This window comes from Scyliorhinus torazame, chromosome 9, assembly GCF_047496885.1.
Source record: "Scyliorhinus torazame isolate Kashiwa2021f chromosome 9, sScyTor2.1, whole genome shotgun sequence".
NCBI classification, from domain to species: Eukaryota; Metazoa; Chordata; class Chondrichthyes; order Carcharhiniformes; family Scyliorhinidae; genus Scyliorhinus; species Scyliorhinus torazame.
Window position 1 is genome coordinate 266167160 of NC_092715.1, and position 22369 is coordinate 266189528.

The 22369-nt window shown below is 47.9% G+C and overlaps 1 protein-coding gene across 1 annotated transcript in view; it reads right to left on the reverse strand.

Annotated features, from left to right (window-relative positions):
* Positions 1–22369, reverse strand: part of pgm5 (phosphoglucomutase 5) — a 380558-nt gene that overhangs the window by 80451 nt on the left and 277738 nt on the right. Inside the window, exons 4-6 of the mRNA XM_072517425.1 lie at positions 13333–13458; positions 5501–5691; positions 3641–3795 (exon numbers count right to left, since the gene is read on the reverse strand). Of these exons, the coding sequence (XP_072373526.1) occupies positions 3641–3795; positions 5501–5691; positions 13333–13458 (472 nt within the window). The remainder of the gene's footprint in view (positions 1–3640; positions 3796–5500; positions 5692–13332; positions 13459–22369) is intronic.

The window sequence follows — 22369 nt, forward strand, 5'->3', positions numbered from 1 at the left end:
GCTGACAAGATAATCTTCCAGGGCATCACTTTCTTTCCCCTAGTGTCCGACTGGATGTGTGCAGAAGAAGCTGGACTCTCAATTCAATTCCCTCATACAATCAGTTATTTGTCACATCACATTCATTCTGTATTTACATGGACAGTCAAGCTTTGTTGTCACAAACACAAGTGGTCTGTTCGGGGACACTGAGGGAGAATTCAGAATGTCCAATTCACCTAACAGCATGTCTTTCGGGACTTGTGGGAGGAAACCGGAGCACCCGGAGGAAACCCACGCAGACACGGGGAGAATGCGTTCAGCGATAGGCCGGAGAATCCCCGTTCACGACCTAATCGGGGGCAGCGGCGCTTGATGCAAAATCAATAACTCTCGAGACACGGTGAGTCATATCTAATCGGCTTTAATCAGCTAGAACTGTACCCAGCAGCTTTGATACAGAAGGTGAAGGCTGCTGGGACGGCATGGGTTCTTATACCCCGCCTCTCAGGGCGGGGCTATGTACGTTACCCAATGGTAGACTCCTAGGTCTAGCCAATGGTCATTCACCTCTCAGGTACTGCAATACCTGGTATTACCACACCATATCAACAGCCTCAGGACATTGCCTGAAGCTCACCCCCCCGATGCTCCGCCCCTGAACGGCCGAGTTCCCGACGGCGTCGGTCGCGGGGGCTCTCATCCATCAGGAACTCGGCGTGGCAGCTGCGGACTCAGTCCAGCACCGCCACAGTCTTGGGAGGTCCGACCCGAGGGCAGGAGGGACCTTCCCAGGGACTGGGGGCACTGCTGGGAGGTTGGTGCGGGGGCACACGAGCCGCCGCCGCCCTGTTGGCACGGCACGGCCGCTGCAGGCCGCCGCCGTGAGCATGCGTGGCTACGGACCCGGCAATTCTCCGGGCCGTATCGGCAGTTGCAGCCATGTGCTCTACGCTGCTCAGCTGCTAGCCCCCAGCCAAACGGAGGATCGGTGGCCATTTTACGGCATTTGTTCCATCGTAAAACGCCACCGTCCCACGCCAGCATGGGGACATAGCCTCAAAATTGGAGAATCCAGCCCCCAAATGTTTGATCTCCACGATTGGCTTTCTTATTGAAACCCCAAATCCTTTCTCTCCCATGTTCCACTAACTTCGGCAAGGGAATGACACGCTCTACTCACCTCATTAACAGCCGGCCACAGGCTTTCTGTGGTCTTGCAAATGGCCACTTGCTGTCATCGGGTGTCTGATGCAGTGTGGTGCCCTTTACTGGGGATCAGTGGCATGTGTGGGCATGACAATCAAAAGGATGGTCTTCAATCAATCAGGTTGAAGAATCATCACTGGGAATTCCTTTCCCAGATGTAGGAAGCTGGTTGTGGAGGTCTTGTTGCTCAGTGGGTTGGGTCTCTACCTCTGGGCCAGAAGTCCTGGGTTCAAATCCCACTTCAGAACTTGATGGCCGCAGAAGTTGGGTTCATACCTGGCCAAACAGGTTAATTGTCAGCCCATACATTCTTCCAGTGTGCCTGGCAGGTGGGAAGAGGAGAGTTTCCTCGTCAGCAATACTGTAGAAGAGAACGGCAGACCATGGCACTGCTTTGTCAAGTACAATCATGGGCCAATCTAATGGAAGCCCATGGTCACCAACACCCTCTTGGGGCCTGGTGCCTGGAAGAAAAGGAGGGCAGAATTTGTCGTAAAGGTTTGACTATTGGGCGGCATGGCGGCGCAGTGGTTAGCACTGCAGCCTCACGACGCCGAGGACTCGGTTCGATCCCGGCCCCAGGTCACTGTCCGTGTGGAGTTTGCATTTTCTTCCTGTGTCTGCGTGGGTCTCACCCCCACAACCCGGAGATGTGCAGGGTAGGTGGATTGGCCAGGCTAAATTGCCCCTCAATTGGATAAGTTTGACTGAAATTCCAAGTCTGTCTGAGAGATAGCTCTGCGTTAATACACAAGCCTTTGTCAGCTTTGGCAAAGACTCATCGGACTCGAAATGTTAGCTCTTTTCTCTCCCTACAGATGCTGCCAGGCTTGCTGAGATTTTCCAGCATTTTCTCTTTCGTTTGAGATTCCAGCATCCGCAGTAATTTGCTTTTATCCAGAGGTGGGGCGGAGCTGGGCCATGCCGGGATTGGAACATGAGGGTCAGATTTTTAAATCTGAGTTGTTGCTGGACTGAGAGCCAATGTAGGCCACCGAGTACAGAGGTTGATTGCAAGCTGGATTTGGTCCATGTTCGGATACGCATGTTGGAAGTTTGGGTGAAATCTCTTCATTGAGTGAAAAATTCCTTACACCCTGGGGGGGGGGGGGGATTTTTTTCCCCCAATTGGGAAGGAATATCTCTCCATACATGTGTAACCAATCACTCGCTTCACCACTTCTCTCAGCCAATTGGAACTTTCATTGAACCGTGCAGCCATTATAATCAGTAGCACTCTCACCTCCAAGCCAGAGGTTGTGAGTTCGGGTTCCACATCACAGAAATGAACGCAAAATCTAAAGTGACCCCCCCCCCCCCCCCCCCAAGCTCAGTACTGAGAGAACGCTGCATTGCTGGAGGGCCCGTACCGACCTCGGAAGTGGGTTCTAGGGGCTGGTTTAGCACAGGGCTAAATAGCTGGGTTTTAAAGCAGGCCAGCAGCACGGTTCAATTCCCGTACCAGCCTCCCCGAACAGGCGCCGCAATGTGGCGACTAGGGGCTTTTCACAGTAACTTCATTTGAAGCCTACTTGTGACAATAAGGGATTTTCATTTCATTTTCATTTCATTTCAAGTGTAGAAGATTTTTGATAAGATGGGCAGCATGGTCGGCGCAGGCTTGGAGGGCCGAAGGGCCTGTTCCTGTGCTGTATTTTTCTTTGTTCTTTGTACCGAGGGAGCCCTGCACTGTCAGACGTGCTGTCTTTGGGATGAGGGGTTAAGCCACAGCCCCATCTGCCTTTACAGGTGGATATAAAAGATTCTACAGCACTATTTCAAAGTAGAGCAGGTTGTAGTGTTCTTGGCGTTGTTAAATTCAGGGTGGTTGGCGTAGTGTTCACAAAGACCACAAAACAGCTTGAACTTGAACAAAGCTATAAATTTATTAACAACACTAATTTGGATTCGACACGTACTCCTAAATACGCAGTTAATAATTAACATACAATCTACACTCATCTACAGCTAATCTCTACACTATTCTAAACTATGATCTCCTCTCACTCACACTATATTTCCTTCAGTCTGTACTCTAGCTATCTCCTTCACTTCTCTCCCCCACAAAGGCATCAATGTCTTATATACTTGTAACTCTAGCTCCCTCTACTGGCTGATCTAGACATTTCATTAACCCTTACAGTTCTTACATTTATGATAAATACCACACCGGTGAGTTTTCTCTGGCGTCTTGGCCAATATTCATCGCCAACCTCACTATAACAGATTCTCTGGTTATTAACCCATTGCTGATTTGTGGGACCTCTCCGTGTGCAAAGACTGGCAAAACAGTGACCACAATTCAAAAGTACTTAATTGGCTGTAAAGCACATTGGTACGTCCTGACATCATGGAAGGTGCTACATAAGCGCAAATCCTTCAATTGACGAATGTTCCCGAAAACACTTTAAGGTTGAATTATACATCAGGGTGGAGAGTGAGTCTTTCCTACCTATCCAGCGCTGTACTGGTGGGCATGCTTCTTGCAAATCCTCGAATTCCTGTCTTCTGGAAGTATGGAATGCAGCTGACATTTGCCGCAATCACGGCCACGGAGTCCGAGGGATTGACGAAGAACCCATTCCTCCCGAGAATCATGTTACGGTCCTGTTAAAAAAAAGAGAGCGATCTCCTTTGAATTTCCGCCACTTATCCCTGTCTTAGAATTCTGGCGCCCGCCTTCTCCGTCCCGTTCTCTAACAGCCAAGTGGAGCTGCTGGATCCTAGCCAGCTGTCCAGCATTCCGCTCGTTATTTTACCCTGGGATCCTGGGAAAAAGGAGTCAGTTCACCAGCTTAAGAGGAAGGTGGGAGTGGAAAGGTTTAATTTGACGACCTGTTTTGAGACATAAACCCTGCACTGCAGATACACTGAAAATCAGTCTCTCCTCACAGTCTGTCTGGTACTGCTTTTTAAGTTTCAATTAAGGCAGATAACTGCACAGCAAAGAAACGTCACCAATATTTATTCATGCCTAGAGGCCCTTAAGTGATTGCTTTGCCATTTGGTTGAAAATGTGAAATAATTATACCACACAATGCAATGCTTCCATCTACCTCGCCCTAATCTCTCGATTCTCAATCGCTTATTTTTGCATCACAGAAATTATTTGGAAAAAACATTTGTTTTAAGGGGTATGTTTAGTGCGTTCACATGAGATTAAAATTAAAAAACACTGAGTTGAACGGTGGTTAAGATGATGGAACTGTTTTGTCCCGTAAACTGCAAGTAACCAGCAATCTGTTCGCTTGCCTTGCCATCTCACACACATTGCATCAGGAGCCCCGAGTTGGGTGCGAAGTATCAAGCGAATGCTTAAGAATTCACAGGAATTGTATGTGTGCCAGTCCCAAGCAACAAGCCTGTCAGGCTAGTGGGAACTCTTCACTGGTTTATGTGTCTGTAAAGATATAACGGGGTAAATGAATATTGGGAATCTCAATCATCTTGTTTTGTTTGTATTGAGATCTTTCCACCTTTTTTGTCTGGCGTCAATCATTTTTCTTATTTTTCTTTCTTTTCTTTTGAATTTTTTTCCCAATCATGGGGCAATTTTGCGTGGCCAACCCACCTAATCTTTGGGTTGTGGGGGTGGAACCCACGCAGACACGGGGAGAATGTGTAAACTCCACACAGACAGTGACCCGGGACCGGGATCGAACCCGGGTCCTCAGCACTGTAGGCAGTAGTGCTAACCACTGCGCCACCGCGCCGGCCATTTTTCTTATTTTAATACCTATTTTATTCTGCTTTAAAAGTACATCGGCCGACTCCTGTGAATTGGTACATTAACCTTTCTCAATGGTTTCTGAAAGATCTTTAGGGTCTAATCAAGCCAGATTTCACTCTGGAATCAGCTTGTCCAGTATTAACATCAACTGGGATTGTAACAGAAGTTGCCTCGATTACAATAAGTGTGGTTACTACTTTGCACATTGACTTCCTGCCTGTGCAATAAAACTGCTTCATGATTCACATGTGAACTTGCATTGACTTTTAATTTTTTTCGATCAGCTTTCAAAAGATCGAAGAGACACACAGCAGGGATTACACAAAAGACATAGACATCCAGGTCCAGTCACAAGAAGCCCTACAGCGATGTTCCTGCTTCACGCTATGGTTTAATTAGATATTAGGCAGTTGAGGTACAACCCTTAAAAATACAAACATTTGAACGACTAATGGAATCATTTTCTTGTGAATGAGGAAATGTCTCAGGCAGAACTATAAACTTATAGCAGCTATCATTGATGAGATGATCGATCCGCAATAACAAAAATACTCATGGTAATACATTTAGGTAAAATTATACCCCATCTCCATCGAAAGCTGCGCCAAACCCATATTCTCCTCCCTTCATGGCCTCGAGTAGCGATGTAGCGTACGTGAGATTTGGGTCTGGGTGTTGCCCACCAAAATCCTCCAGTGGGACACAATTGACAGCAGAGTTCGCAGGTGCTCCGAGCTCATCGCAGAGTATCCGCCTCACATAGGGACCCATAACTAGAAGAAAAAAGTGTCAGAAAAGATCACTGTCCAACAATCTCTTTGATTAACAGAAAGAATAGGAGCAGGAGTAGGTGCTCTGTCCTTCAATGAGATGATGACTAACCGTCCACGTCAACTCTCCCTTCCTCCCTCATTCCCATAATTTTCTTACTGCTCAAAACTTATCGATCTCAACTTTGAATATTCTCATCAACGGAGGAATCACAGCTCTCTGGGATACAGAGATCACAATACTTTGAGAGAAGAAACCTCTCCTAATCTCAATCCTAAATGGTTGGTCCTTATCCTGAAACTGCGTGTCCCGTGTTCGAATCTCCAGCCAGTGGCAACAGCCTTTTATCATCGACCCTGATATCTCAGAATATTATAGTGCGTGATCAGCCGGCCGCGTTGCGCCTGGGAGGTGGAGCGGCGCGGCCGGTAAATCCCTCGTCTGGGATCCAACTGGCTCGCCACGCCTCGCGAGATCTAACGCGATCTCGTGAGACATTGCGATCTGAGCCCCGCCCATTGAGACATTGCGATCTGAATCCCGCCCATTGTGGGCAGGGTCGCTACTTTGCAAGTCTGCATATTAGAGTGAGATAGCTAGTATGCTCTCCCCTGACTTACCCGAGGTGTTAGGATCTAACCCCTTCCGCCTCGGACACCTCTGGCGACCGCCGTTGTGTTCTGATCTCCACAGACGAAACGGCACACACGGGGATTGGAGGCCCCCAGGTGCTTGCCCTCTTGGCAAGGTGGCACCCTGGCACTGTTGGTGCCACCCTGGCAGTGCCACGTGAGTGCCAGTCTAGCAGTGCCAGGCACTACCACCGGGTAGGGGGACTGCCTGGGCGCCAGGCTGGCATTTTTCCCACAACGGGGATTGGGCATGGGTTTGCCCTGCATGGCTGCGGTCGGATGCTGGGGGGGAGGGGGGGTCTCGAGGACCCCCTTATAGTTGAGTTGGGATTATGGGGAGTTTGGGGGCCGTGTGGGGGGGGGGGGCTAATGTCACAATCTGTGTCTGCACTTCTTGGGGCCTTCTTGGAGGTGAGTAGTGTATTTAAAAGCCTTACCTTTACAGGAGCAGCCCTTTGGATTTCGGCGGTAGCGGTGCGCAGGGGCCTTCTGGGAGGTGAGTACTTACTTTAAAAAGCCTTGCCTTTACAGGAGCAGCCCTTCGGATTTCGGCGGCAGCGGTGCGCAGGGGCTTTCTTGGAGGTGAGTAGTGTATTTAAAAGCCTTACCTTTACAGGAGCAGCCCTTTGGATTTCGGCGGCAGCGGTGCGCAGGGGCCTTCTGGGAGGTGAGTACTTACTTTAAAAAGCCTTACCTTTACAGGAGCAGCCCTTCGGATTTCGGCGGCAGCGGTGTGCAGGGGCCTTCTTGGAGGTGAGTAGTGTATTTAAAAGCCTTGCCTTTACAGGAGCAGCCCTTCGGATTTTGGCGGCAGCGGTGCGCAGGGGCCTTCTTGGAGGTGAGTAGTGTATTTAAAAGCCTTACCTTTACAGGAGCAGCCCTTTGGATTTCGGCGGCAGCGGTGCGCAGGGGCCTTCTGGGAGGTGAGTACTTACTTTAAAAAGCCTTGCCTTTACAGGAGCAGCCCTTCGGATTTCGGCGGCAGCGGTGCGCAGGGGCCTTCTTGGAGGTGAGTAGTGTATTTAAAAGCCTTGCCTAGTCCCGTGTCTGTTCTTCTTTTCTGTTTTATTTGTTTTTATATAAGGCGGGAACCGGAAGTTCGGCCCGCGGACCTCTGGCAAGTCCCCCCCCCCCCAACTAATAAATTCTGGTGGAGAGGAAACCCGAGACACTACACGTGTAGTGTCTCCCACCCGCCCTCCTCCTCTAACCTAATAATAAGACCCATTGGTGTAAGGTAAGTGCCATATTATATTATTATATTATTAGCATTGTGCAGGTCAAGGATCGGAGGTGGAGGAGCAGTCTCTGTCAGCGAGAGAACCTGAGAACATCTCAGACACTCCGAAGATAAGTAAGTTATTTTTACTTTTATACCTTTTTTCAAATTGTGTGTGTCGGGGGGAAACTAAAGTGACATCACAGAAAAGCTGTGGCCAGAGTGGCTGGTTGGGATTCTAACCTAAATTTAAAAAAATGTGAGTATTTGGGAACTAATTAAACATAATAACTTAATTATAATTTAGAGGATATCTAAGCCAGAGATCGGAGAGTATTATAGTTAGCTATCGCATTTCTATTAGAAATCTAGTGCTAGGAAACAGATAGTTGACAGTAACTTTGAAATTTAAAAAAAAGTATTTAAAAAAAAAAAGACAAATTTTAATTAATTGACGCAATGTCAGTTAGAGGGGTGCTGTGCTCTGACTGTGAGATGTGGCAGGTCCGGGAGGCTTCCAGCGTCCCGGATGGCTTCATCTGCAGAAAGTGCACCCAACTGGAGCTCCTCACAGACCGCATGGTTTGGTTGGAGCAGCAATTGGATGCACTTAGGAGCATGCAGGTGGCGGAAAGCGTCATAGATCGCAGTTATGTAAATGTGGTCACACCCAAGGTGCAGGCAGAGAAATGGGTGACCACCAGAAAGGGCAGGCAGTCAGTGCAGGAATCCCCTGTGGTTGTCCCCCTCTCGAACAGATATACCCCTTTGGATACTGTCGGGGGGGATAGCCTATCAGGGGAAAACAGCAGCAGCCAGAGCAGTGGCACCACGGCTGGCTCTGATGTTCAGAAGGGAGGGTCAAAGCGCAGAAGAGTAATAGTAATAGGGGACTCTATAGTCAGGGGTACAGATAGGTGCTTCTGTGGATGTGAAAGAGACTCCAGGATGGTATGTTGCCTCCCTGGTGCCAGGGTCCAGGATGTCTCCGAACGGGTAGAGGGAATCCTCAAGGGGGAGGGCAAACAGGCAGAGGTCGTTGTACATATTGGTACGAACGACATAGGCAGGAAGGGGCATGAGGTCCTGCAGCAGGAGTTCAGGGAGCTAGGCAGAAAGTTAAAAGACAGGACCTCGAGGGTTGTAATCTCGGGATTACTCCCTGTGCCACGTGCCAGTGAGGCTAGAAATAGGAAGATAGAGCAGATAAACACGTGGCTAAACAGCTGGTGTAGGAGGGAGGGTTTCCATTATCTGGACCACTGGGAGCTCTTCCGGGGCAGGTGTGACCTGTATAAGAAGGACGGGTTGCATCTAAACCGGAGAGGCATAAATATCCTGGCCGCGAGGTTTGCTAGTGTCACACGGGAGGGTTTAAACTAGTATGGCAGGGGGGTGGGCACGGGAGCAATAGGTCAGAAGGTGAGAGCATTGAGGGAGAACTAGGGAATAGGGACAGTGTGGCTCTGAGGCAGAGCAGACGGGGAGAAGTTGCTGAACACAGCGGGTCTGATGGCCTGAAGTGCATATGTTTTAATGCAAGGAGCATTACGGGTAAGGCAGATGAACTTAGAGCTTGGATTACTACTTGGAACTATGATGTTGTTGCCATTACAGAGACCTGGTTGAGGGAAGGGCAGGATTGTCAGCTAAACGTTCCAGGATTTAGATGTTTCAGGCGGGATAGAGGGGGATGTAAAAGGGGAGGTGGAGTTGCGCTACTTGTTCGGGAGAATATCACAGCTATACTGCGAGAGGACACCTCAGAGGGCAGTGAGGCTATATGGGTAGAGATCAGGAATAAGAAGGGTGCAGTCACAATGTTGGGGGTATACTACAGGCCTCCCAACAGCCAGCGGGAGATAGAGGAGCAGATAGGTAGACAGATTTTGGAAAAGAGTAAAAACAACAGGGTTGTGGTGATGGGAGACTTCAACTTCCCCAATATTGACTGGGACTCACTTAGTGCCAGGGGCTTAGACGGGGCGGAGTTTGTAAGGAGCATCCAGGAGGGCTTCTTAAAACAATATGTAAACAGTCCAACTAGGGAAGGGGCGGTACTGGACCTGGTATTGGGGAATGAGCCCGGCCAGGTGGTAGATGTTTCAGTAGGGGAGCATTTCGGTAACAGTGACCACAATTCAGTAAGTTTTAAAGTACTGGTGGACAAGGGTAAGAGTGGTCCGAGGATGAATGTGCTAAATTGGGGGAAGGCTAATTATAACAATATTAGGCGGGAACTGAAGAACATAGATTGGGGGCGGGTGTTTGAGGGCAAATCAACATCTGACATGTGGGAGGCTTTCAAGTGTCAGTTGAAAGGAATACAGGACCGGCATGTTCCTGTGAGGAAGAAAGATAAATACGGCAATTTTCGGGAACCTTGGATGACGAGTGATATTGTAGGCCTCGTCAAAAAGAAAAAGGAGGCATTTGTCAGGGCTAAAAGGCTGGGAACAGACGAAGCCTGTGTGGCATATAAGGAAAGTAGGAAGGAACTTAAGCAAGGAGTCAGGAGGGCTAGAAGGGGTCACGAAAAGTCATTAGCAAATAGGGTTAAGGAAAATCCCAAGGCGTTTTACACGTACATAAAAAGCAAGAGGGTAGCCAGGGAAAGGGTTGGCCCACTGAAGGATAGGCAAGGGAATCTATGTGTGGAGCCAGAGGAAATGGGCGAGGTACTAAATGAATACTTTGCATCAGTATTCACCAAAGAGAAGGAATTGGTAGATGTTGAGTCTGGAGAAGGGGGTGTAGATAGCCTGGGTCACATTGTGATCCAAAAAGACGAGGTGTTGGGTGTCTTAAAAAATATTAAGGTAGATAAGTCCCCAGGGCCTGATGGGATCTACCCCAGAATACTGAAGGAGGCTGGAGAGGAAATTGCTGAGGCCTTGACAGAAATCTTTGGATCCTCGCTGTCTTCAGGGGATGTCCCGGAGGACTGGAGAATAGCCAATGTTGTTCCTCTGTTTAAGAAGGGTAGCAAGGATAATCCCGGGAACTACAGGCCGGTGAGCCTTACGTCAGTGGTAGGGAAATTACTGGAGAGAATTCTTAGAGACAGGATCTACTCCCATTTGGAAGCAAATGGACGTATTAGTGAGAGGCAGCACGGTTTTGTGAAGGGGAGGTCGTGTCTCACTAACTTGATAGAGTTTTTCGAGGAGGTCACTAAGATGATTGATGCAGGTAGGGCAGTAGATGTTGTCTATATGGACTTCAGTAAGGCCTTTGACAAGGTCCCTCATGGTAGACTAGTACAAAAGGTGAAGTCACACGGGATCAGGGGTGAACTGGCAAGGTGGATACAGAACTGGCTAGGCCATAGAAGGCAGAGGGTAGCAATGGAGGGATGCTTTTCTAATTGGAGGGCTGTGACCAGTGGTGTTCCACAGGGATCAGTGCTGGGACCTTTGCTCTTTGTAGTATATATAAATGATTTGGAGGAAAATGTAACTGGTCTGATTAGTAAGTTTGCAGACGACACAAAGGTTGGTGGAATTGCGGATAGCGATGAGGACTGTCTGAGGATACAGCAGGATTTAGATTGTCTGGAGACTTGGGCGGAGAGATGGCAGATGGAGTTTAATCCGGACAAATGTGAGGTAATGCATTTTGGAAGGGCTAATGCAGGTAGGGAATATACAGTGAATGGTAGAACCCTCAAGAGTATTGAAAGTCAAAGAGATCTAGGAGTACAGGTCCACAGGTCATTGAAAGGGGCAACACAGGTGGAGAAGGTAGTCAAGAAGGCATACGGCATGCTTGCCTTCATTGGCCGGGGCATTGAGTATAAGAATTGGCAAGTCATGTTGCAGCTGTATAGAACCTTAGTTAGGCCACACTTGGAGTATAGTGTTCAATTCTGGTCGCCACACTACCAGAAGGATGTGGAGGCTTTAGAGAGGGTGCAGAAGAGATTTACCAGAATGTTGCCTGGTATGGAGGGCATAAGCTATGAGGAGCGGTTGAATAAACTCGGTTTGTTCTCACAGGAACGAAGGAGGTTGAGGGGCGACCTGATAGAGGTATACAAAATTATGAGGGGCATAGACAGAGTGGATAGTCAGAGGCTTTTCCCCAGGGTAGAGGGGTCAATTACTAGGGGGCATAGGTTTAAGGTGAGAGGGGCAAGGTTTAGAGTAGATGTACGAGGCAAGTTTTTTACGCAGAGGGTAGTGGGTACCTGGAACTCGCTACCGGAGGAGGTAGTGGAAGCAGGGACGATAGGGACATTTAAGGGGCATCTTGACAAATATATGAATAGGATGGGAATAGAAGGATACGGACCCAGGAAGTGTAGAAGATTGTAGTTTAGTCGGGCAGTATGGTCGGCACGGGCTTGGAGGGCCGAAGGGCCTGTTCCTGTGCTGTACATTTCTTTGTTCTTTGTTCTTTGTTTGCACTGACGTATTCTGGCGAGCGGAATTCCTCAGTGCAAGAAATGGGACTAAGTGCGGCCTTGTCGGAGCGTTCCCCACTGAGGCCCTGACTAGAACCAGAATCCTGGTAGATAGTGGGCAGCACGGTAGCATTGTGGATAGCACAATTTCTTCACAGCTCCAGGGTCCCAGGTTCGATTCCGGCTTGGGTCCCTGTCTGTGTGGAGATCCGCACATCCTCCCCGTGTGTGCGTGGGTTTCCTCCGGGTGCTCCGGTTTCCTCCCACAGTCCAAAGATGTGCAGGTTAGGTGGATTGGCTATGCTAAATTGCCCTTCGTGTCCAAAATTGCCCTTAGTGTTGGGTGGGGTTACTGGGTTATGGGGATAGGGTGGAGGTGTTGACCTTGGGTGGGGTGCTCTTCCCAAGAGCCGGTACAGACTCGATGGGCCGAATGGCCTCCTTCTGCACTGTAAATTCTATGATCTATAGCGTGGTGCCTCTCGGCACTGTGAGCACCAGGAAACCCCACGCTAAATGTGCTCATCACGGGACCTTGTTCCCATTCGGTTAGATCGTGCCCTATATTTTCAAAGTTACATTTATGGTTTGATTAATGTTTCAATAAGTTCAGTTAATGACAATCTTTAAGAAAAGTCGGCATCCAACAATCCAGTTCGTCCCACTTTCCTATTTGTTTCCTCATAGCCCTGTAATTAGTCTTCCTTTGAATATTAATCCAATTCCCTTTTGAAACCTACAACTGAATCTCTTTCTAACCACCCTGTCAGTGCTTGTTAGATTGTGCAAATAGTTTTTCTCCCATGTCACTTCTGGTTCTTTCGCTGACCACCTGAAATTTGCGCTCTCTGGCCATCAATCCTTTAGCCCATGTGGAACAAATTCTCCTTATTTATTCCATCTGAGCCTTTCAGGATTTTGAACCCCTCTATGAAATCTCCTCTTTGCCTTCTGAGCTCTCAAGGGAACATTCCCCACCTTCTTTGGCCTCCCCACTCAAGTCCCTCATCCCTGGTTCCGTTCTTGTCGGTCCACCTCACACCCTCTCCGAGGCCTAGGCCTCCTTCCGGAAGTGTGCTGTCAAGAGTTGGATGTAGTACTCCCGCTGAGGCTGAAACATGTCGGGGTAGGCCTCTGTCTCAGGTAGATAGGATGTAGGGTGACAGCAAAATGGAGACCTGATAGTCACTTCCACTGTGGTGAGTGGAGAGACACCCCAGATAAATACCGAGTCCCATCATCCTTAATAACCATTGAATAACACTCATTTTATTTTGGATTATTTATATTCACTCCCAACTACGCAACTGAACGGGTCAACAACAAAAAAAACCCCAGAGTATTATGAACCAATTGTCAATCCATTAGAAATAATGATTGTACTTACCTCCATGCATGGCGTCTATCCTTATTTTCAGTTGGTTGGGTCCAGTTAGTAATCCCTTGATAGCGCTGAAGTCAAAAATGGTTCTGAGCATGTTGAGGTAAACCTCCACTGTGTCCACAATTTCAACTGGGGAGGCAGAGGGAAATCATCAAGAACTGATTAGACATAGATACATAATCATAGAAGATAGGAGCAGGAGGAGGCCTTTTGGCCCTTCGAGCCTGCTCTGCCATTTATCACGATCATGGCTGATCATCCAACTCAATAGCCTAATCCTGCTTTCTCCCCATAGCCTTTGATCCCATTCTCCCCAAGTGTCTCTTGAATATATTCAATGTTTTAGCATCAACTACTTGCTGTGGTAATGAATTCCACAGGCTCACCACTCTTGGTGTGAAGAAATGTCTCCTCATCTCTGTCCAAAATGGTTTACCCTGAATCCTCAGACTGTGACCCCTGGTTCTGGACACATCCACCATTGGGAACATCTTCCCTGCATCTACCCTGTCTAGTCCTGTTAGAATTTTATAAGTTTCCATGAGATCCTCCTCATTCTTCTGAACTCCAGCGAGAACAATCCTAACCTAGTCAATCTCTCCTCATATGACAGTCCCGCCATCCCTGGAATCAGTCTGGTAAACCTTCGCTGCACTCCCTCGAGAGCAAGAACATCCTTCCTCAGAAAAGGAGACCAAAACTGCACACAATATCCCAGGTGTGGCCTCACCAACACCCTGTATAATTACAGCAACAGACCCCTGCTTCTATACTCGAAACATCTCGTAATGAAGGTCAACATACCATTAGTCTTCTTTACCGTCTGCTGCACCTGCATGCTTACCTTCAGCGACTGGTGCACAAGGACACCCAGGTCCCGCTACACACTCCCCTCTCCCAATTTACAACCTTTCAGGTAGTAATCTGCTTTCCTGTTTTTGCTTCCAAAGTGAATAACCTCACACTTATCCAAATTATACTGCATCTGCCATTGATTTCCCACTCGCCCAACCTGTCCAGATCATGCTGTAGGATCTCAGCAGCCTCGTCACAGTTCACCCTCCCACCTTGAACATAGAACATAGAAAATACAGCACAGAACAGGCCCTTCGGCCCACGATGTTGTGCCGAACCTTTGTCCTAGATTAATCATAGAACCTACAGTGCAGAAGGCCATTCGGCCCATTGAGTCTGCACCGGCTCTTGGAAAGAGCACCCTACCCAAGGTCAACACCTCCACCCTATCCCAGTAACCCCACCCAACACTAAGGGCAATTTTGGACACTAAGGGCAATTTATCATGGCCAATCCACCTAACCTGCACATCTTTGGACTGTGGGAGGAAACCGGAGTACCTAGTTTGGTATCATCTGCAAACTTTGAGATGTTACATTTTGTTTCCTCATCCAAATCATTAATATATATTGTGAATAGCTGGGGTCCCAGCACCAATCCCTGTGGCACCCCACTAGTTACTGCCTGCCAATTTGAAAAGGACCCATTAATTCCGACTCTTTGTTTCCTCTCTGCCAAGTAGTTTTCTATCCACCACAATACACTTCCCCCAATCCCATGCGCTTTAATCTTGCACAATAATCTCTTATGCAGGACTTTGTCAAACGCCTTCTGAAAGTCCAAATGTACCACATCGACTGGCTCCCCCTTGTCGACTGTACTCGTCACATCTTCAAAGAATTCCAACAGATTTGTCAAGCATGATGTCCCCTTCATCAATCCATGCTGACGCTTACTGATCCTGCCACTGCTTTCTAAATGTTCCACTATAAAGTCCTTGATAATGGATTCGAAAATTTTCCCCACTACCGATGTTAGGCTTACTGGTCGATAATTCCCTCAGATCATTGCGAGTGGCCCCCTTGTGTGCAGCTCATGAACCATCATCAGCCTTCCGGAACTGTACAAGAGGGGACCGAGCAAAGGAAAATAACTCTGAAAGATAGGGTTAAAAGGATCAATGATGTGTGCCAGAGTTTGCAGCAGTGGAGTCCCATTGTAGCCGAAAGTAATTAGAAAAAGCTGTCATTATGTTACTGAGAGGAGTGATCAAACCATTCTCTTCCCTTCCCCTCAGTTTATGAAACTTAGCTCACATTCGTCAACTGAATTCATCAGAGTAAATCTTGAAGAATACAAGGTCGATAACAATGTGTTCAAGTAACAACATGTGTCCGGTTTTAAGAGGACCATGTTCACTAGAACTGTCACATTTCCAAAGGAATGAATTGCATTTTCTGTGCAGATAATCGCACAAAAGTTGTTAAAAATGTTTTTCTGTTCCGAGTTTTGAAAGAAGCAAACCATCTTATCTTATGATGTGAAATCTTTATTTAAAGTTCTCTCTTTATTCCCATTCTCCTCTATCGGCCATAAAGGCCCTAAAGCTGAGAAATTCAATGACCTCTGCCAATGTTCTCTAAACCAGCCTGTCTGAGGTGTATGAGAGTGGTTGGGTATGATTCTTTCTCCACTATAATTCTCCTCTTACCTCTGGCCTCTCCAGCACCCTGATTTTATTTCTCTCACCATTGGCAGATGTGCCTTCAGCTGCCTGGGTCCTCAGCTCTAGAATTTCCTCCCTAAACCTCTCCGCCTCTCTCCTTTTCTCTCCCCCCTTGGAGACAGTTTTTAAATCCAAACTCTGTGACCAAGCTTTCGGGCATCTGACCTCATGCCTCATTGTGTGGCGAGGCGTCACATTCTGCTCTGCACAGGTTTCAGTGTCTCAGAAGCGACAAACCTGGGAGCAGGTCCATGCTGGATTTCGAATCCTGCCAGTTTCCGGGTCGGGTGCTTCAAATCAGATCAGATCGGTTCAAGGGTCACTAGGGCAACTCAGAGCGCGTGAATAGACAGGCGAGTGAAGCCCATAAGGAGTCCGTGTGCCACCGTGCCAAAGCAGCACTGAGCTGAACAAAGCAGTCTTTTACAAAAGGTATTTTACTCTTTCAATAATTTTTTTTTTTAATTCAGAGGACCCAATTCATTTTTTCCAATTAAGGGGCAATTTAGCGCGGCCAATCCACCCACCCTGCACATCTTTGGGTTGTGGGGGCGAAACCCACGCAAACACGGGGAGAATGTGCAAACTCCACACGGACAGTGACCAGAGCCGGGATCGAACCTGGGACCTCAGCGCCGTGAGGCGTGCCACCGTGCTGCCCCCCACTCTTTCAATAATAATTAAAATTTACGCATAGCGGCTTAAAAAATGCCCGTTTTACAGTCATTGCCAGTATCCGGACTGCTGAGTTTGAGACACTGCAATGGTTTTCTTGGGGCCTATCATTACTTTACAGACACGATAAATATACTGTTAGCATTATTTCCTTGTTTTTTTCTAATTAAGGGGCAATTTAGTGTGGCCAATCCACCTACTCTGCACATCATTGGGTTGTAGTGGTGAGACCCACGTAGATACGGGGAGAATGTGCAAACTCCACCGGCATCGAATCCGGGCCCTCGGCGCCGTGAGGCAGCAGTGCTAACCACTGCGCCACCTTGCCGCCCAAGCAGTATTTCCTTGTTGACCATACAACAACATGGGGTGTTGAATGGTGAATCTTCTCACTGTCATAATGCCAGTTACTTATTACTCCAAAGCTGAACAATTGCATTACTCCGTCATTTTCTCTTTATCTGTGTTGCCATAAAGGCCAAAAAAGCTGCAGATGCTGAAAACCTGAAATAAAAACAGAAACAAGTGCTGTAAACACTCAGCAGATCAGGCAGCTTCTGTGGGGGGAAACACAGTTAATAATTCAGGTCGTTGGCCTTTCACCAGAACTGGAAAAAGTTTGAGATATTGGAGGTTTTATGCACAATGGCTTACGAGAGAGACGAGTAGAGATGAAGTCAATGAGGCTTTATTAAGCGAGACTTGTCCCCAGCAGTTCAGCAACAGAATGGAGCAGCGGGGAGAAGCTCGGGATCTTATACTCCGCCTTCAGGGCGGAGCCAGGAGTCAACAGCCAACCAGGACCCGGGATCTGTCAGCCAATAGCATCACGGCTTCACAGTCCCACATGACGCCTAATACATACCACCACAGCTCAATGTAAGCTCGAAGAACGACCACGCCTCGGGCTGGATTGTCCGTCGGCGGGCTCCTCCGTTTAGCCGGCAGCGCACTCACGCCTGCGGATTTCCCAACAGCCTGGGGGTGCCCACAATGGGAAACCCCATTGGCCGGCGGCCGAGATGGAGAATCCCGCTGCCGTCAGGGGCACGTCCGTCCAGAAAACGGGTGCGTCGGGACCAAGAATCCTGCCCCACATCTTTCAATTGGACACTCTGCAACCTTCTGCTCTCAACAGTGAGTTCAGCAATTTCAGATCAGAACATCTATCTCCATTTTCTGGGTAGCAGTTACCAGTGAGGATTTTACTGTTGTCATTATCGCTCCCTCTAGACCCATCATTTGTTTCTTTCCTTGTCCAATTTTTTACCCCTTTTGCATCGAACCATTGTCCCTATTTATCCTTTAATCTCTCCTGCGTTCCAGCCTATCACTGACCTTCCCTTTTGCTCTTCTCCCCTCCCCTCCTTTCTCTGCCTCTGTTACATCTCCAACCTTATCCATTTTCGAACAACAATCATCAACCTGAAACATTAGCTCTGTGCCCCTCTCCACAGATGGCGCCAGAGCTGCTGAGTACATTCAGCATTCTCTGTTTTTAATAATGGATGTCATGGCCACGCAATGGAACACTTTTCCTTTTTGGAAAAGTGTCAGCAACAAGCTCTCCCTGGTCAGGCTTAATAAAGCCAAACACAGCTTTGCCTTAATCCTGCCTTGTGGAGTATTCATCCTGCGTCATGGCGACTTTTATATCAGCCATCTGAACTAAATTAGCAATTTATTAACAAATATTGAGCAAGGTTATGCCTTGAACCTACTCACAGCTCCAAACTTGGAATAAAACGGCTGAAATTAATTTCATGCGGGACTCTATACGGATATAACATGCACCCTGCCAGTATATTGTGAATTGATATCATGGTTGAGGGGTGGACACACAATGTGCAAGCTTGTGGGGATTGAGTTCCTGGTTTTTCCTGCTGTCATATCAATTCTCTCCACCAAAGTAGCACAAAGGTTCAGGAACTTTTCAGACGTAAGTCAGTTACGCCCCAAACCACTTGTCGAGTGCCTACCACCCACATCACTGGCCCCACTCCCGAGGTCAATATTGGGAGATTCCTCCAATTGCACTGGTTCGCAAAAGCTCTTCAAATTGTGCTCCATTTCTTAATAATAATAATCTTTATTGTCACAAGTCGCCCTACATTAACACTGCAATGAAGTTACTGTGAAAAGCCCCTAGTACACAGAGGGACGAAGAATCACGCCCCAGATGTTTTCGGTTAAGTAGATGAGAGAAAAGAAAACAGAAAGACGTGCCGTAAAGGATGAGAAGAGGTAGATGGAAACTCATGTGCAATATAAACACCAACCCAGAATTGTTGGGTTGGCTGGTCTGTATGAAATAGTAAAGTTGCCATAGTCCCAGATGACCATAGGCTGCTTTCTCCCTTTGAGGGGGGAGAGCTGACTGGTGGTGGTTTAACCTGAGGATCACCACACTTCAGGCAAGGGGGTTGAGAAGACGGGACCCTCATGAGTAACCTCAGCTGGTACGGGAATTGAACCCACGCTGTGGGCCTCGCTCTGCATCACAAAGCAGCCGTCAAGCCCACTGAACTAAACCGGCCCCCCTGGTAGTACCCTGTAAACCAAAGATGTGAAACCTAAAGAACAGTCAATAACATCAAAGCTACATGCAACCAATTCCAGATGCTGTACTCTTGCCTGACATGTTAATTTAGTTTGCAAACTGGACAGCGGGTGATGCACGTACAATGCAAACAGCTGAATCCTACACCTGTGCAGCCTCAATCATCCCAAGTATACAGGGTCGCAGATCAGTCAAAGTTTCTACTCAGTTATTTCTACCATTATTTACTTATTTTCTAAGATTACTACTGTCAGTTTGACAAGTGGGACTTCCTCTGCAGCTGCCTCAACACTTGAACAAACTTTGGAGATTGCTCACATCTTCACTGCAGGATCGATGATATAACAGATCTCTCGGAGATATTTCCTTTGTAAAGCCTTGTTAGTTATCTGGCAAATTGAAAATGGAGCGAAGTAGATATGTTATAGGAACATATGAACTAGGAGCAGGAGTAGGCCATCTGGCCCCTCGAGCCTGCTCCGCCATTCAATGAGATCATGGCTGATCTTTTGTGGACTCAGCTCCACTTTCCGGCCCGAACACCATAACCCTTTATTCCTTTATTCTTCAAAAAACTATCTATCTTTATCTTAAAAACATTTAATGAAGGAGCCTCTACTGCTTCACTGGGCAAGGAATTCCGTAGATTCACAACCCTTTGGGTGAAGAAGTTCCTCCTAAACTCAGTCCTAAATCTACTTCCCCTTATTTTGAGGCTATGCCCCCTAGTTCTGCTTTCACCCGCCAGTGGAAACAACCTGCCCGCATCTATCCAATCTATTCCCTTCATAATTTTATATGTTTCTATGAGATCCCCACTCATCCTTCTAAATTCCAACGAGTACAGTCCCAGTCTACTCAACCTCTCCTCGTAATCCAACCCCTTCAGATCTGGGATTAACCTAGTGAATCTCCTCTGCACACCCTCCAGCGCCAGTACGTCCTTTCTCAAGTAAGGAGACCAAAACTGAACACAATACTCCAGGTGTGGCCTCACTAACACCTTATACAATTGCAGCATAACCGCCCTAGTCTTAAACTCCATCCCTCTAGCAATGAAGGGCAAAATTCCATTCGCAAATTATAGAATCATTATGACACAGAAGGTGACACAGAAGGAGGCCATTCAGCCCATTGAATCTGTATCAACTTGAAGCTATTAAACGCGAAAGGGAACACCCAATACATTGCTATTGTGCTGATTGAGGGCAGCACAATGGCACAGTGGTTAGCACTGCTGCCTCACAGCCTTAGGGACCTGGGTGCCTGTCTATGTGGAGTTTGCACTTTCCCCCCGTGTCTGTGTGGGTTTGGTGGAATGGCTATGCTCAAAAATGTGCCCTTCGCGTCCAAAGAAGGCTAGGAATCCTACGGCGAGTAACTCACCTCCTGACCCCCCCAAAGCCTGTCAACCATCTACAAGGCTCAAGTCAGGAGTGTAATGGAATACTCTCCACTTGCCTGGATGAGCGCAGCGCCAACAACACTCAAGAAGCCCAACACCATCCAGGACAAAGCAACCCGCTTGATTGCTCCCCCATCCACAAACATTCAAACCCTCCACCACCAAAGAACAGTGGTAGCCATGAGCCGTGTGTACCATCTACAAGATGCCCTGCAGTAACTCTCCAAGGTTCCTTCGACAGCACCTTCCAAACCCACGACCACTACCGTCCAGAAGGACAAGAGCAGCAGATACCTGGGAACTCCACCCCCTGGAGATTCCGCTCCAAGTCACTCACCACCCTGACTTGGAAATATATCGCTGTTCCTTCGCTGTCGCTGGGGCAACATCCTGGAACTCCCTCCCTAACAGCACAGTGGGTGTACCTACACCTGAAGGACTGCAGCGGTTCAAGAAGGCAGCTCACCTGCCAACTTCTGAAGGGCAACTGGGGATGGGCAATAAATGCCGGCCTAACCAGCGACGCCCACACCCCATAAATGAATAAAAAATATAAAATGTGCAACTTAGATTATGATGATAGGGCGATATGGGTGGGGGAGTGGACCTGGATGAGGTGCTCTTTCAGGGGGTAGGTGCAGACTCGATGGGCTGGATGGCCCTCCTTCTGCACTGTAGGGATTCTATAACCAAACCAACTAGGCAGCAGACATGACTGAGTGGGAACACTCTCACTTCCATACCATGATGTTGAAGTTCCACTCCAACAACTTAAACACAAAATTAACACTAATGGCCCTGGTGCAGCACTGAGAGAGTGCCGCACTGTTAGAGTGGTAAACCGAGACCCTGTCTGCCTTCTCACGTGGACATAAAAGGTTCTTGGGCCACTATTTCAAAGCAGTGAAATTAAACAAAATTCCACACCGAGTCACATAAGGAGATATTAAGAGAGTGTACCAATATCTTGGCCAGAGAGGTAGGTTTTAAGGAGTATCTTGTGGGTAAATGGAGGAAGCAGAGACATTTAGGGGCGGAATTCTAGGTCTTGGAGTCAAGGCATCTGAAAGCATGACTGCTAAGAGTGGGGTGAAGGGGATCAGTGATGGGCACAGGGCTGCACTTGGAGGAGGACAGGGCTCGCAGAGGGTTGTAGGCCTGGAGGAGGTTACTGTGGTCAGGATGTCAGGTTGAGATAGAACACAGAATATACAGTGCAGAAAGAGGCCATTCGGCCCATCGAGACTGCACTAACCCACTGAGCCCTCACTTCCACCCTATCCCCGTAACCCAATAACCCCTCCTCACCTTTTTTGGTCACTCAGGGCAATTTATCATGGCCAATCCACCTAACCTGCACATCTTTGGACTGTGGGAGGAAACCGGAGCACCCGGAGGAAACCCACGCAGACACGGGGAGAACGTGCAGACTCCGCACAGACAGTGACCCAGCGGGGAATCGAACCTGGGACCCTGGAGCTATGAAACCACAGTGCTATCCACTTGTGCTACCGTGCTGCCCAGATAGATCAGTTTTGCTGGTGAGAGGTGCGGACCATCACCCACGGCCATCGACCGCGCTCCAACACCATTGTAAACATCCTCCCACAAACATCAAAATTTAGCACAAGTCCTCCGGTCCAAATTGATGGGGGGAATCAGAGAGAAAAAGAGGAAACAAGATTTGGATGAGAAATAAAAGAAACAAAGTGGAGAAGAAAGAGACAGGAAGGGGGAATGGAGAAAATAAAAGAGAGAAAAAAATGAAATAGGCAGAGCAGAAAGAATATTTTAAAATTTAAAACTTCCTGCAGATACATATCTCGAAACCTACAGGAAGGATTAAGATCTCATAGAAATGAATTTCAGTTTAGGTCAT